The 16,143-nt window shown below is 56.6% G+C and overlaps 3 protein-coding genes across 3 annotated transcripts; 2 read left to right on the plus strand and 1 right to left on the minus strand.

Moving 5' to 3' along the window:
- The first annotated feature begins 155 nt into the window (after positions 1-155).
- Positions 156-1,583, plus strand: GPR152 (G protein-coupled receptor 152). Its single transcript, XM_076343338.1, has 2 exons — positions 156-209; positions 502-1,583. Exon 2 carries the CDS (start codon positions 528-530, stop codon positions 1,443-1,445), a length of 918 nt encoding a protein of 305 aa, XP_076199453.1. The 5' UTR covers positions 156-209; positions 502-527; the 3' UTR covers positions 1,446-1,583.
- A 1,666-nt stretch (positions 1,584-3,249) lies between these two features.
- Positions 3,250-5,373, minus strand: LOC143162769 (mas-related G-protein coupled receptor member H-like). The gene is made up of 2 exons (XM_076343339.1): positions 5,148-5,373; positions 3,250-4,808 (listed from the first exon to the last, which is right to left on the minus strand). Exon 2 carries the CDS (start codon positions 4,768-4,770, stop codon positions 3,826-3,828), a length of 945 nt encoding a protein of 314 aa, XP_076199454.1. The 5' UTR covers positions 4,771-4,808; positions 5,148-5,373; the 3' UTR covers positions 3,250-3,825.
- Positions 5,374-14,460: 9,087 nt separating this feature from the next.
- On the plus strand, positions 14,461-15,661 carry LOC143162770 (proto-oncogene Mas-like). The gene has a single exon (XM_076343340.1). The coding sequence runs from the start codon at positions 14,461-14,463 to the stop codon at positions 15,592-15,594; it is 1,134 nt and encodes a 377-aa protein (XP_076199455.1). The 3' UTR covers positions 15,595-15,661.
- Positions 15,662-16,143: the final 482 nt, after the last annotated feature.

The raw sequence follows: 16,143 nt of genomic DNA on the forward strand, positions 1-16,143 counted from the left end.
AGTGCTCTCTTACCACCTGACCTGTGATATTGCAGAAACGCCCCAAAGAGCAGCTTTATTTGGAGGAAAGACGGGCTGCTCGGGTCTTTTGAGAACACGGAGACCCCAGTTCTCCTCATCTGAGAAGATCGTGGCAAGGAGAACCGGAGGGAGGGAGCGTGCCCCGCTCAACGCGCGGGCAGGTCGGCCCCAGGCTGCTGCCTGGAAAGGTAGGGGGTCGGGACCGGAGTCCAGCCCGGGGAGCTGCTCGCGTCTTCCCGGAGCTCCCCGCAGCCTCTCTCACTGCTCCCACGCACATCCTCCCTCGGGGTGCCTGGAGCCCCTCCAACCTCTCCTCCGCACTCACCCCCCCAGCCCATCACTGGTGAGGCAGCCGCCTCCCAGCCCTCCCGTCACCCCCCTGTCCCCAGCCCTGCTGTGCCACATCACCAGGACCCCTCTCCCCGACACATCCTTCTTGCTTTTGGGGTCCCACTAACTCCCCGTCCGCTCTGACCGCAGCTGGGGACCAGGTCCCACCTCCCGTCATGGAGCTGAACCAGACATCCCCACTTCCTACACCACCCACGCTGACCACCGATGGAAACGATCCGTGCAGGATAGAGGTCACCGACATGGCCATAGACACTGTCACGGTGTTCATCTGCCTCTGTGGGCTGGTGGGGAACGGGGCCGTCCTCTGGCTCCTCGGCTTCCGCATCCGCAGAAACCCCATCACCGTCTACATCCTCAACCTGGCCGTCGCCGACTTCACCTTCCTCCTCTTCATGGTCGCCTCAGCCCTCATCTACGTGATGAGTAACATCTCCTGCTCCGCTGTTGTGTCTATGATGTACCTGAGGTCGCTTTTCCTGCTCTCGCTGTTCTCCTACAACATGGGCCTGTACCTCCTGACGGCCATCAGCATCGAGAGGTGCGTGTCCATCCTCTGCCCGCTCTGGTACCGCTGCCGCCGCCCCCAGCGCTTGTCGGCCGTGGTGTGTGCCCTGCTCTGGGCCCTCTCCATCATTGTCATTGCTGCAGTGACTTCTCTGTGCCTGTTACACGAGCACGAGCACTGTCGGATGGCTCTCATCTCCATGTACGTCCTCAACTTCCTCATCTTTGCCCCACCCATGGTCATTTCCAATGTGATCCTGTTCATTAAGGTCCTGTGTGGCTCCAAGCGACGTCAACCCAAGAGGCTCTACATCGTTATCTTCCTCACCGTCCTCTTCTTTCTCACCTTTGGGGTTCCCCTCAGCATCTGGAATTTCCTGCAGCAGTTCGGCTACACCGTCGTGCCCTCCCAGGTTGTTTTCCTGCTCGCCTGCATCAACAGCAGCATCAACCCCTTCATCTACTTCTTGGTGGGGAGCTGCCGGAGGCACTGCTCCTTGGTGTCCCTCCAGGTCGCCTTCCGGAGGGTCTTCGAAGAGACGGGGGTCACCACGATCTACAGCTAAGAGGCCGCTGTGGTCACACCGGCTGCGCTGCCCACCCCGGCTTCATGCTCAGCTGCCCGCCCTTGCTCCCGCCTGGGCCCGCAGGTCACCTTCCCGTGGCTGTGTGTTGGGATGCGTCCCAGTCCCGCCTCCCATCCCATCTTGTCCCCGTCCCCTTCATCCCCATCCCCATCCCCGCCCTCACCCCCTCCCGCGGGCCGCCCCCTCCCGCGGGGCGACCGCTCCCCGGCTCCGAGCGCGGAGCGCTGGGCTTTGCTGCCCTCCAGCGAGGCAAGAGGAGACGGGCGGCCTCCAGGAACCCTCCCGGGGCCCGCCTGCCCCAGCCCCTGGGGCAGAGGCTCTCCGGGGCTCGGTGCGGGGGCTCCGGCGGACGGTGCCCGGCAGCCCCGCTCCTGCCCTCCCCGGGTTCGGGCGCTGCCTGCGGGAAACCCCGACGAAACCTCTGCTCCTCCCGCCGGGGCTACGCCGCCCAGCCCGACCCCGGCCCCGCTCCTCCCGCCCCAATAAACGCCGCTGGCTCCGTCCGCCGCCTCTCGTTCTTCTCCGGCCGCTGGCGGGGGCGGGAGGGGGTGCGGGGGGGAGGGGGGGGAGGGGAGGGAGGGCTGGGGCACCGGGGGTGAAGCTCTGTCGCTCTGCGGAGTGGGGTCTCCCCCGAGAAACAGCCCCCCAAAAACCCGGGGCGGCCCGGGGTGAGCAGCCCGTAGGGAGGCAGTGGAGCCTCAGGCGTGGGGCTGGCGGGGGGCGGGGGGGGGGGGGTGCGGGAGGAGGAGGGGGGGGGCTGCATGTGGGGGGGTGCGGGACGTGGTAGGGTTGGCGTGGGAGGTGTGGGATGCGGTGGGGCTGGTGGGAAGGAGCGCGGGACGCGGTGGGGCTGGTGGGAAGGAGCGCAGGACACGGTGGGGCTGGTGGGAAGGAGCGCAGGACACGGTGGGGCTGGCCGGGGGTTGCGGGAGGTTGGGGGGGGGGGGCTGGTGGGAAGGTGGCAGGACGTGGTGGGACTGCGCGGAGGGTGTGGGACGTGGTGGGGGTCCGTACTCATCAAGGACAGGAGGAGCACCAGCCCCAGACGTGCCAGTGGGGCAGCGCGGGAGGAGGCTGCACCGAGCAGCCCAGCGCGTCCCCGGGGCAGCCCGAGGATGGTCAATGTTTCTTCCTCCTGCCTCCGCCATGGCACTGGGGGAAACTGAGGCCCGGCATGATGGCATCTGGTCCGGAGCCGTCTGACACACCGCTGCTGGCTCTGGCAGCGTCTCTCTGCGCACCCACAGCTCTCCCCACCGCTGCGACGGGAGGCTTTGCGGCCGGCTGAGACCTTGGCAATGCCATAGGGGGGTGAGTGATGCCCCGTGGAACTCGTGGTGACTGACAGATGTGGCACCCTGCTCCTGGAAGGCGGTGGCCGGGCTGGGGACCACAGACTCCCCCTCCCCTTGCTGCTGCACCGTCCTGACCTGCTGAGGAAGGAGAAACGCTCCAGCCTGCCGAAGCCAGGGGAGGGGAAGAATTTCAGAAGGAAAAGAAGAGTCCTTTACACTTAGAGCTGACTTACAAAATAAAATAAAAAATATTTGGGGAGATATTTGCCGTGACACTAATAAAAGAGTCTGGGGGCACCCCCATACCCCTGGACCCATCCTGCCTGCACCGGGTGTGCCGGCGCAGTCCCAGCTGCGGGCAGTCGGCATAAGTTTTGCTCCGGAGAGCACAAGCCATGCGTACGTCTCCCCTCCCTCCACCTGCACCCCCGGCTGGCAGCAGGACCCAGACGAAGCCAGCAAGCGCTGGCACACGGACCGAAGGCAGCTCAGGGTGCACGTTGCTGTTTATTGATGTCAGGCAAGCAGTGAGATACAGGAACCGGGTACCGGCGGGAGGGGAGGGCGGCGGGGCCTCGGCAGAGCCTGGTGAGGGGCAGTGGTCCTCCCCCGCCAGCCTTGCAGGAGGCGGGAGGGGAGCAGAGCTCAGAGAGGCTGCGCAGGCTGGGACGTGGGACGGGGAGAGGGGCTTAGGACACCAAATGGGTTTTACCTCCACTCCGTACATGAGTCAGAGTTTCCCAAAGGCAATGCTCGTCCTGAAAAGCCGACAGCGTGCGAGATGGGAACACGGTCCTCTGGGGGACGTTCCCCTTGGGGGAATAGTGCCCTAGGAACTGGGGTGGGCTGGCAGGGAGGAGGAATGCCGTGCTCCAACATGCTCCCCGCAGAGCATCGCTCACATCGACCTTGGCGATGCCCCTGCTCTCCTCTTCTGCAGGGGGCAGAATTACACCGTGAGAAGGTGACATCGGGGGAAATACTGCAGACATTTATTAATCTGGTTACTCAAGGAAACCCTCAGCCACTGTCCCGGGGGCCTTAAGCAGAGCGGTGGAAAGGCTTCAACAGGCTGGCGCCAGCGTGTCCATTGTAGTATCATTGCTGCATGCCGTGTTGTCTTCTGGCTCCTCAAAGACCCTCCGGAAGGCGACCTGGAGGGACACCAAGGAGCAGCGCCTCCGGCAGCTCCCCACCAAGAAGTAGATGAAGGGGTTGATGCTGCTGTTGATGCAGGCGAGCAGGAAAACAACCTGGGAGGGCACGACGGTGTAGCCGAACTGCTGCAGGAAATTCCAGATGCTCAGGGGAAGAGCGAAGAGGAGGAAGAAGAGGACGGTGAGGAAGATAACGATGTAGAGCCTCCTGGGTTGGTGCTGCTGGGAGCCACACTGGACCTTAATGAAGAGGATTGTGCTGGAAATGACCATGAGTGGGGCAAAGATGAGGAAGTTGAGGACATACATGGAGATGAGAGCCATCCGACAGTGCTCGTGCTCGTGCAACAGGCACAGAGAAGTCACTGCAGCAATGACAATGATGGAGAGGGCCCAGAGCAGGGCACACACCACGGCCGACAGGTGCTGCAGGCGGCGGATGCTGGAGCAGAGGATGGACACGCACCTCTCGATGCTGATGGCCGTCAGGAGGTACAGGCCCATGTTGTAGGAGAACAGCGAGAGCAGGAAAAGCGACCTCAGGTACATCATAGACACAACAGCGGAGCAGGAGACGTTACTCATCACGTAGATGAGGGCTGAGGCGACCATGAAGAGGAGGAAGGTGAAGTCGGCGACGGCCAGGTTGAGGATGTAGACGGTGATGGGGTTTCTGCGGATGCGGAAGCCGAGGAGCCAGAGGACGGCCCCGTTCCCCACCAGCCCGCAGAGGCAGATGAGCACCGTGACAGTGTCTATGGCCATGTCGGTGACCTCTATCCTGCACGGATCGTCTCCATCGGTGGTCAGCGTGGGTGGTGTAGGAAGTGGGGACATGTAGTTCACCTCCATGGATGGATGCTGGGCAGGTGGTGGGACGTGGTCCCCGGCTGTGGTCAGAGTGGACAGGGAGTTATTGGCTTGGAGAAGCCGGGGCTGAGCTGCGTGGCCCCTCACCAGCTCCCTGCACCGGGAAGGCACCAGTGGAGGGCAAGCGGGATGTGCTGGGGAGGGGAGTGGTGGACGCTGTGGGGTGGGAGAGGGAGACAGGAGGGGAGGGAGAGGGAGGTTCACCAGGAGACGCAGAAGGTAAGTGCAGGGCAGTGGGGAGGGGACCTGGGGAGAGCGCTGCCGGTTACCGGGAGAGGGTGGGAGGAACGTAGCTGCTGCCAGTGGATGCTGGAGGAAAGGAAGGTGGGGTAGAGATGAAGGAAAACATTGCACTTAACTCTTAGCTTTGGTGAAGCGGCAGGCAAGGGCTGTCTTTCCAGCTGGGCTCGGGCAGATCAGCGTCAGTGTCTTGGCATCTCACGCTCCCTTCGGATCCATATCCTGAAGCGGATCCTCCCAGGACAGTTGCATGAAGAAGAAAGTCCCCTGGTCACCAGGAGGTCCCCGCTCTCGTCCCGCCAGCTTCTCTCCGTGCCCGGTCCCCGGTGCGCCCCTCAGTAGCGCGCGTCGCTCCCCCAGCCGCAGTGGGGTTGTGGGGAAGTCGGGAATGGTTTTGTAACTGTGGCTACGTCAGAGCTCCGCTTCCTTGTTTTTATTTATCTTGCTCTTTTTTTGCCACAAAGGAAGTAGCTTTTGCCAGAAGCTCCGCAAGCAGAATTTTGTGAATGACTCCTTGTTTACTCCTGATTAGAAACACTCCTCCCTGGACAACGACCCGCTCGCTGATTGCCTTCCCTCCCCTGGCAGGTTTCTGCCATTCTTCGTTTCTCCCCTGCCTGTTGCAGGGCTCCCCGGACCTCAGCATCCCCGGGGGGAGGGGGGGGGGAGCATCGCCCCTCCAGCAGCGGAGGGCGATGCTGGCGATGCTGGCGATGCTGGTGGTGCTGGCGGTGCTGGTGGTGCTGGCGATGCCGGCGGGGTGGCTGGGTGCTTCTCCGAAGTGACTCCCCTTCTGGGAAGAGCACGGGGATCATCGCCAAAACCTCTCCTGGGCCCAAGGGACCACACGTCCGAACTGGAGCCAAGAATTAGCATTTCTTGTCAGTCTAATGCGGGCTTTGACAGCCCAGTCGAAGGACAACAAACAGTTGTTTTCAGCCAAGTTACAAGGATACTAGCGCTTACAGCCCAGATAAATTATTGCTAATACCCCTTAGTAATGCGATGAAAGCTATTAGAGACCGGCTTTTGGGGTGCTGTGCTCCCCATCCCAGTGGGCCGTTACAGTGAGCTGCAGCCCTCCCAGCTCTTCACCGGCGGCACATCCTCCTCCTCGGTCTTGGGAGCGCTTGTGGGTGTTTTTACATGATCCCACCACTTTGGTAGCCCACGCACTCTGGGCTGCGGCTCCTGAGCTCGGCCTGGATGTCGTTAAACCCTCCTGTGGCTCACGGCTCCTGCTCAGGGCCGAGCAGAGCATCTCCTTGGAGGTACTCGCCCCCCACGCCTGGTCTGGCCGCACCATCCTCTGGGCAGGTCCACGGGGACCCCAAGCTCCTCGGAGCCGCTGCACGGCCTGCAAACGGCTTAATGTTATAGCCAATACGTTTTGCACAATTAACATCCTTGCCGTGGTGATTAAAATGGCGACGACGGGCCGTAAAGCGAGGCTCGAGGTTGCCTCAGCTGTGGGAGAGCTTCTCCGGAGGGATCCACCACCCCGAGGAGTGCCCTGCCTCTCCCATGCCACGGTGCCCTTGCAAATTGGGAGGCACTTCTGGCTTCTCTCCCGGCTGCCTGGCCGACTACCCGGTTCTTTGCTGCAGTAGCCTTCGGCTGCTCTAAAACGTACTGCGAATGCTTAAAATTGACTCCCAAAGACATCAGATTTATCCCGTTAACAATTCCCATTTCAGCACTTTCAGTAAGGGCAGAGTTGTTTCCAAGGGTTTTGCATCAAAGTCACTTCATATCAAAGTCCCTTCCGTCAGCGGGGGCTGTATTACGAAAGCAGACCCTATCAATCACCCGCGTTTCGTGCGAGAAGCCGGACCAAGCTGCACGGGCAGAGCCCATCGCTGAGCCACGAGCCCTGGGGATGCTGGCGGGAGCTGCGGGATTCTCCCCAATCCCTTCTCCTCCTGCATCCCCCGGCTAAATCCATCAGCCTCATCCCAGCTTCTTGAAGGCAGGCAAAACCACCGTGGGCCCCGCAGCCAGACCCGTTAGCCTTTGACGGGGCTGCTTTCCAGTTTGCAGAGTCAGAAGGGGAAGAGCATCTTTACTGCGGTGCTCCCGGGCTTTGGACTCGGGGTGGGATGGACGGGGACAGTCCGGGAGCGGGCACGTACGCCTGTGCGTCTGTAGCACTGTGCATCAGCAGCTCCCAGAGGATTTGTGAATGAAACCTCCCGTGCATTCTTCAGGTATCTTAAGCATCCAGAACTGAACTACTCCAGCTGTCTAACCAAATTGTTGCGTGCACATATATCTGATTTCTTAGAAATTACATGTTTGTTCCCGATGAGATTATTGTGTGCCGACTTCAAGGTTCTTTTTGGGGGGTTTTGCCTGTTTGCTTTGTTTTTAAGGCTAAATATAGCATTCTGAGTCACTGGGAGTTGCACTGGAGCGCTTCACAATACTGATCTGCGGGAGCGGGGAGGAAGCCCTCTGTTCCCTGGCCACTAATTACCTGGGCAGGCTGGCTGCAACCGACCTGACCTCAACCCCACTTTCAGCTCAGCAGTGCTTCCGTCCACCTCCCTCCAGCCACTCAGCTGGGAAATAGAGATAAATGTATCGCAACTGGCCGGAGACTGGGAATTCCCTGCTGCACATAGGGAGGGCAGCTGAAAACATCACCGTCTTTTCAAATCAGCACACGGAGTTCATAAAGAAACGGCCATTTTTTTCCGATGAGGTTTAGTGAAGCAGATGGAGACATTAGTCTGGCGATGATAGGAATCTCTTCTCTGCCTTTTTGGTTTTTTGCTGGGTCTCTTCGTTCACCTGATAAAGTGCGTATGAGGCGGAAATCTGGTTAGGCTGAACCTTTGGTGCGTTGGGATTCTCCGTAGAGTCTTTTTTACAACAAAGGACAGGATTTCGCTAAATTCACTTCAAAAAACCAAAAAGCTCCCCAAGTCTCACGTGGAGGAGCCCCGTGCGGCAGCGCTGCTGTGCATCACCCTCTCCCTCGTCTTGATTTTTTTTTGGGGGGGGGGGGGGGGCCTTGGTTTTTTTTTGTTCTAGGGAAAAGAAGAAAGCGTTTTTATCTTGTACTCATTTAACCTCTTCCACAGAAGCGGCACTATCATCAGCCCCACTATCTGCACCGTCGCTGCTGGCGGTGGGAGGGATGATTCATCCGAAGACGGGACAGCTCCGGCGAGAGGTCACTGGGCTCTGCACGATCCTCGTGGCCACTTCTTTCAGAAAGGGGAATTCTCCTTGTCATAAACTTCTTGTCATGAAGACAGCCTAGTGCAGAAGGGCACGTACCGTGACTAGCCTTTTACAAAGTTTACAAAAGACAGCAAAATTAAATCTGAATACCATAACCTGTGACCGTGTTTAGCATGCTCTTACACATCAGGGAACAATCTTTCACATAAAACAACAAATCCTCTCATTTTGTGCAATTCAAGCCACTTCTTAATTGCCAGCGTTACATCCTCTGAGCTTGAGGGAACGGCTCCCTTCTCTCGAGACTTAGTGGTTTTGGGTTTTTCTTTCCTCCCTGTGCCAATGCTTAAGGACCTGTGCCGTTTCTTTTCAACCAAGGCCGTGCCATGCGTGCGAACCTCAAAGTATTATTAGGAAAAAAACCTCAGGGGAGGAGTCACCCAGGAGCCCCCCTTACCGCCCTCATATCAGCAGGCACCTTCTCTCGTACAAGTGCAGGCATCGGTGCTTGCAGGGGCAGAGATGGCTCATTGACACGGATTGGTAAGATTTTGCAGCTGGTGTAGGGTTTGTCTCCAGATGTCTATTTTTATCCTAAGAGAACAGACCTTAAGCAGGGAGCATCACACCTCGGTCGCACAGGAAGGTTTTCAGCCTTTTACCGAAATCGATTCGTGCTACATCTCTGCAAATGGACTTCAGGAACGCACACCGGGGTTTTCTCGGCCCCCGAGTGCTGGCACAGCTCACGCCTCCCCAGCTGCTTCCGTGAATTGCTGCCCAGCGCCGCGGGGGTCCTCGGGGCAGAGGGTTCGCATGGTCACCCCTGCAAGGTTTGTACCCTGGGGAAAGCCAAAACCAAAGCAGAACCGTGTTTGGACGAGTTTCAGTGGGAAAAAACGCCTGGGAAGTGAGAGCCGTTGGGATGCCGTCGTGCCGTTCGTGGCTATGGATGCTGCAATGAGTCTCACCCGGAGCCGGGCACAGCCATCCCGGGAGGAGGAAGATGGAAGATGAAGCACACCCTGCAGTCCTCGGCAGCCGGGAGGTACCACTCTGCAGACCCGTGCCGATTCATGCTGGCTGAAGATGGATTGAGAAAGTACAGGGTCATGCTTTCCCTCTGGCCCATGGAAATCTGACTGAACAGAAGCTTTGGGAGCAAGAGGGAGACGGAGCTGGAGTGCAGCTGCATTGCATTTAACACAGCCTGTTACCGCCAGGGCAGGACATTTTTTTAGCTAATCCTGACATTGCTTTAGCGTGAAAAAGCTACTTTGGGGCTGATTTTTGCAGGGGTTGAAGGAGAAGCCCGTCGGCAGCGCCGGTTCAGAGCTGGCAGGGTGCATCGCCTGCGGTCCTGCAGTGGGTGGGTGACTATTCCCAGCCAGCCCAGCACATTTCTCCGGCGGGCGGGGGCTTCCCGAAGGATGCTGCGCCGGGACACCCTGCCCACTCCTCCACAGCCAGAGCAGATGCTGGGAGTGTGCCGAGGGGAAATTTGGAGCAGACCGGCCCAAAGGACTTGTGGTTGGAAGCACATTTGGGGCAAAGGCAGTGAGAGAGCTGGAGGTGGTAGAGGTAATTATTGCAAGCTTCAGCAGCGGGGTTATTCACTTGGACACTTGGAAGCTCAGCGCTAAGATACTTGAATTTTTCTTAGGCTATTTAAACAATCCTGGGCGAAAGGATTGCCCTTTGTTATCGATTATCTATTTTTGTTACTACCCTGTTAGAATTGTTTATAATTTTGTTCTAATTTCTTATCATTGTACGGGTTCTCTTTGATTGCTGGGTGGGTTGTAAGACGACGTTTCTGCTGGGAAACGAGAGCCTCCGCTCGAGCCCTCTCCAGCGGTGCAGCGTGAGCTGCGGGCAGAGGAATGCCGATTAATTAAGTTCAGTTCACACATATGTTCCTGTGGCTTGGCGTTTTGTCCAGCTGGCCCCGGATACGGCAGAGATGTCTCCAACTCTGCTTTCTGCTTTTTTTGTTGTTTGTTTGTTTGTTTTTTCCTGGGATCATAGTGATCAGGAGTTTGGACGCGAGGAAAAATTTCTTTACTGAAAGAGTGGTTAAAGATTGGAACAGGCTGCCCAGGGAAGTGGTGGAGTCCCCATCCCTGGAAGTATTTAAAAGACGAGTAGATGCGGCACTTAGGGACATGGTTTAGTGGGCACGGTGGTGTTGGGTCGACGGTTGGACTCGATGACCTTAGAGGTCTTTTCCAACCTTAATGATTCTATGATTCTATGATCTAAAACGGGATACAAAGCAAATCAGAGAGTCTTCCAGGGAGAAGCCGATCAAGTCTTTTCCACAGTGGTCCTGGGAAGGAAAGGGTGATGGGCAGAGGAGCTGCCGTGAGGCGACAGCCCAGTAGCCCGTGCTGTCCGGTGAAACCCAGCCCAAAAGAAATGCATCGGTTCCCTGGGACGGCAACCAGGCAAAACCCAAGTGTTTGTAAGAAAAGCTCCCTCGTGGGTCTGCCACGGGGGTTATTTCTGAGCACTGTGCGACTTCGGAGCAGGCAAAACCCCAGGTTTAATTAAAGACTGTGAGTTTGTTTCCAGGGATGGGGCATCCACCACTTCTCTGTTTCTTACCATTGCCCCTTTCTCCCCATTTTTACCACAGAGAGGAGAAACTCAAACATTTAAAATGATGCCAAAAGGTGCCTTTAGGGACAACGGCATGAGGGAACTCGTCACCTTTGTCCCCAGCACGGCTGTCACCACATCCGTGGGAGTTATTAACTGCCAGCCTGATGAAGAATCAGAGATTTTGATGCCTTAGTGGCTGCCACAAGGTGAAATAAATGGGCGCTCAGTCCAATAATCATCATTGGCACTGCGCTGGCTGTCCTGGGGCGCGCCGGAACCCCCGGGGCAGGAGCTGCCGTCAGGAACCACGTCCCCCAGCCTCGTGCACACCCCTGCCCAACGCCCACCCAGCCGGGCGGGCGACTGCTCAGCAGGAGGGAGCTTCCCCAAGCAGGAGCTGTCAACATTATTTATCACGTTAATAACAACAACAACAACTATTATTTATTATTATTTATTTATTATTTATTTATAGCTTAATTTATCTATTATTTGTATGTATTTGCTATTTATATTTATTATTTGTTACTTATTAATTGTTTATTTATAGTTTATTATTTACTATGTATTCACTAACTTACTATTTACCGTTTATTATCTACCATCCACAGTTTATTATTTACCATCTACAGTTTATGATTTACTATTTACTATTGGTAGTATTTATTATGTACTATTTGTTATTTATCACATTAACATCCTTTAACATTGAACAAATATTTAACGTTATTTACAAACAATTGGGAAACGTAGCCAAATAGCTGCCGGCTGCACTTTGTCACCGGCTAAGAAAGAGCCGTCGGGAGGAACCATCCCCGTGGCAGCCTCTGCCTTACGCTTGGCTGTGCTCTCACCGTCCTGCTTATGGGTCCTTTAATCTCATTTTCTGTCGAACCCTTCCTTTAAACACACAAAGAAGTGCCTCGGTGCGGCCCCTTTCCTGGCAGTGCCGGGAGCCCACGACCCCCAGGGAAGCTGAAGCCGCTCTCAAAACCAGCCGGTGGCTGGAACAGCTCGTGGGCTTTGGAGATGCTGAAGAGCTGGGGCCGGACGGGGCAGATTAATGCATCGAAGCTCTCGTTCGGTCCAGTTTCATTATCATTTCAATAAATGTTATTTATTAAGGAATTTGGAGGAGCCCGGGTTTCATGCCAAATCAGGACTGTTAACTAACGTCAGGAGTATTTCACCTTCCACCTGACGATAGTGACGGGGGAAGCAGAGTACCCCACCAGCACGCCGCATCCCCTCCAGCCCTCTGCCTGCAGCCAGGCAGGATTTAGGATGGAGGTGCAGGCAGGACTGCAGCCCGGGGCTGGACGGGATGCTCTCCCAGCCATTTGCATTTGCTTCCCCTTGCCCTGGGTGTCTCCAATGATTTCTTCTGAGCTATTGGTTTAGATTTGCTGTACAGCAGGCAAGGAAGCGGGACAGATCTCCCTGGCCCCGAAAAGGATGCCTGGAGCAGGGCAAAGGGATGGGGCCGCTGCCCTGAGGAGGCTCCTGCCCCGCAGAGGTCACTCGTGAGCAACAGTCCCCTCCGAGGCCTCACACCACGTCCTGCAACCTCAGCAGGGGCGAGACGTGAGGACAGGGCACGGAGCAGCCACCCACCCGCCGGCATCGGAGGAAGGCAGGTCCAGTGGTCTGCATCATCCCTGGGGCGCGGTGGCTGGGTGCGTCACACCGTCCTGCTTCCCTCCCCGCGGCAGGGGGTGACGGAGGTGTGTTGTGGTTTAATGTCAGCCGGCAACTGAGCCCCACCCAGTTGCTCGCTCACTTCCCCCCGGTGGGATGGGGGAGAGGATCGGAAGGGTAAAAAACTCACGAGAAAACTCGTGGGTTGAGATAAAGACAGTTTAATAGGTAAAGCAAAAGCCGCGTGTGCAAGCAAAGCAAACCAAGGCATTCATTCACTCCTTCCCATGGGCAGGCAGGTGTTCAGCCATCTCCAGGAAAGCAGGGCTCCATCACGCCTAACGGTGACTTGGGAAGATAAACGCCATCTCTCCGAACGTCCCCCCCTTCCTTCTTCTTCCCCCAGCTTTATACGCTGAGCACGACGTCACATGGTGTGGAATAGCCCTTCGGTCAGCTGTTGGACAGCCAGCTGTCCTGGCTGTGCCCCCTCCCAACTTCTTGTGCACCCCCAGCCTTCTCAGTCAGTAGAGTGTGGGGAGCTGAAAAGTCCTTTACTAGTGTAAGCACTGCTCAGCAATAACTAAAACACCGGTGTGTTATCAGCTTAGTTCTCCTAAATCCAAACCACAGCACTGGACCAGCTACTAGGAAGGAAATTAACTCTGTCCCTGCCGAAACCAGGACAAGGCGTCCAGCTCAGCTCTTGCAAGCAGGGAAGTGACAGTCGGCGGGCGCTGTGTCGAGCATCATTTCCCCGGGTTGATGGGGAACTGGTGGCTTCTGTGTGCCACCAAAGAGTGGATATTCACACAGATGGGAACCGCGACACATCCCAGGGACGTTGTAGCCAGGTGCAGAAGAGAAGAAGCAAACAAGAAGGAAGATGATAATTTCGTGCACGACACGACGGCGGGTTTGCAAACAGGAAGCGTTTGAAGCAACCGGCAGATTGGTCTGCAACGCCCGTCCTGTGAGGGTGACTCTCTGGCAAGCCGCTTCTGCTGCTCTCAGAAGTGATGACGAAGCACTGGCACGTCTGCGTGCCCTCAGCCACCCACTCCTCAGCAGAAATCACTGACTGTGGTCCCAGGGCCCATTTGGCCTCGAGCTGAGGAAGAGACAGGGTACCAGAGCCTGCACGCGGACTGTCGGAGGAACCTTGTCATGGAGTTACCTTGCTCCTGGTGGCCAGATCTCATCTGGGAGGGTTTTGGCGTGGCAGCTTTGTAAAATTTCACGTGGAAGTCTGACAGAGAGGACTGGGATTTGCAGCTCTGGGATACCAAGGCTGTGCAAGGACTCTGCCCTCACCGGACCACCTCCGCGCCTGGTGAGAGGGGTCTGGGGCTTGCCTCCACTCCTGTCGCTGGAGCACGCAGCTTTGCTCTTCCTTGGTCTTTCCATTCTCCCCAGTCACCTCCTCAGCCCTTTTCAGTCCTTAAAGGGCAAATCACTCTGCATGCCTTTTCTTTCTCCCTCCATTCTTCTTCCAGCTCTCTGTCTGTCTCCTGCTACCCTGGGCCCAAGCTTTTCCCTCCTATTCCTATTCCTATTCCTATTCCTATTCCTATTCCTATTCCTATTCCTATTCCTATTCCTATTCCTCTTGGTCTCTCCTCTCCTCTCCTCTCCTCTCCTCTCCTCTCCTCTCCTCTCCTCTCCTCTCCTCTCCTCTCCTCTCCTCTCCTCTCCTCTCCTCTCCTCTCCTCTCCTCTCCTCTCCTCTCCTCTCCTCTCCTCTCCTCTCCTCTCCTCTCCTCTCCTCTCCTCTCCTCTCCTCTCCTCTCCTCTCCTCTCCTCTCCTCCCTTCCCTTCCCTTCCCTTCCCTTTTTCTCTGCTCAGTTCTTATGTTCTCTGGGTTGCAGATGTTGTAGCCCGTGGAGAAAGGGGGAAGACTGAATGGCCAGAGGACATTCACAGTACTGGGGACCTGAGAGTCACTAATTTTGCCTTCATCTCTTGCCTTTCCCCAGGTGAGCACGAGAGAGAAAGGAGGAAGATGGACCGACATCCCAACAACACAATCCATGACTGGCATACGGTGTCCCCAGCGCCTACGGAGAGCATGGTCTATGGGGATGGACGCAATGGGACCAGGTGCTTTGCAGAACACATCCCTGAAATCGTCACCGGTAGCATCACACTGCTTGTCTGCCTGTGTGGGCTGGTGGGGAACGGGGCAATCCTCTGGCTCCTCGGCTTCCGCATCAGGAGGAACCCCTTCACCACCTACCTCCTGAACCTGGCCGTCGCGGACGCCTGCTTTCTCCTCTGCACATCAGCTTTCCTTGTAATATACCATATGCCCATGCTCAGCTGCTTTCAGCCAGAGCTTTTGCGGGTGCTGCCACTATTTCACTCCATGGTTCTGCTCACATACAGCACCAGCCTCTATCTCCTCACGGCCATCAGTGTGGAGAGGTGTGTGGGCGTCCTCTGGCCCTTCTGGTGCCGATGCCGCCGCCCGAAGCTCCTGTCAGCCGTCGTGTGCAGCCTGCTGTGGGCCCTCGCCTGTGTCCTTGCCGGGCTGGTGTACTTTGTGTGTGACCTGGGTCACTCTGAACACTGCTGGATGGTTCTTGGAACCTTGTGCTTTCTCAATTTCTGCTTTTTCTCTCCCCTTATGGTTCTTTCCAACGTGATCCTCTTCATCAAGCTTAGGCGTAGCTCTTGGCAACACCACTCAGCGAGGCTGTACACTGTCATCTTCCTCACTGTTTTCTTCTTCTTCCTCTTTGGCATTCCGCTCAGTGTCCAGATCTTCCTCAACTTCTTTGTCTACATTAATTTTGTCTTTGAGATCTGCCTGTTGCTGGCCTCTGTCAACAGCAGCATCAATCCGGTTATTTACGTCCTGGTTGGGAGCTGTGGAAAGTCCAGGTTCAGGGGATCTGTCAAAGTGGCTCTTCAGAGGGTCTTTGAAGATAAGGCAGATTCCCAAGAGGTGGGTGAGACCCCCATGATGGGAATTGCTGCCCAAACCCCTATGGCTGCAGACTGGCACCTGGAAAGGGACAGCCCTGCCTCTGCACCCTGGGCCAATGCCCACAAAAGCAGAGCCCTTGCCCGGCTGGGTGAGCAGGACTGGCAGTGGACAGTCGCGCGTCCCCCAGGACATGGCCACGTTCGATGAGATTTCCAGTGGCAGGGCTGGTTCCCACCTCAAACTTATTTTTAAGTTATTTTAATAAAAGTGTCTTTCATGTAACTTACTGGTGATTGCAGTTTCTTCCCTTGCCGGCTCCGTGGCGTGCCCTTGCTTGTTCTCAAAATTGCAGTTGTGACAGTCCCCTCATGCTGCCTGCTAGTTTATACTGCTGAAATGATGTGGTCCAGAAAGTCCTGCCTCATCTGTTCTCCTGTTCTCCAGGGTTAACACGGCCACGCTCCTGGGCCCTGATCTGTACCTTGTCTGCTTCCCGGCATCGAGATGTCCCAACTCTTCCTGCCTCTACCCTCTTCTGGGACCTTGGTGCCTGATACTAAAGCACTGAGCACTCACTACCTTGATCCTCAAAAGCCCCCAGACCAGAGGAGATGATGGTGAGGGACAGAAATGACGTTTTCTGCTCCCTCTGGCTTGACGCCCTCCTGCGCCACAGTCTGACAGAGAAAATCCATCTCGGTCTGGCTGATGGAGCTGGCAGCATCAGTCAGCAGCCAAACCTTCACCCTGCCAAGG

Source organism: Aptenodytes patagonicus, chromosome 7 (genome assembly GCF_965638725.1).
Source record: "Aptenodytes patagonicus chromosome 7, bAptPat1.pri.cur, whole genome shotgun sequence".
NCBI classification, from domain to species: Eukaryota; Metazoa; Chordata; class Aves; order Sphenisciformes; family Spheniscidae; genus Aptenodytes; species Aptenodytes patagonicus.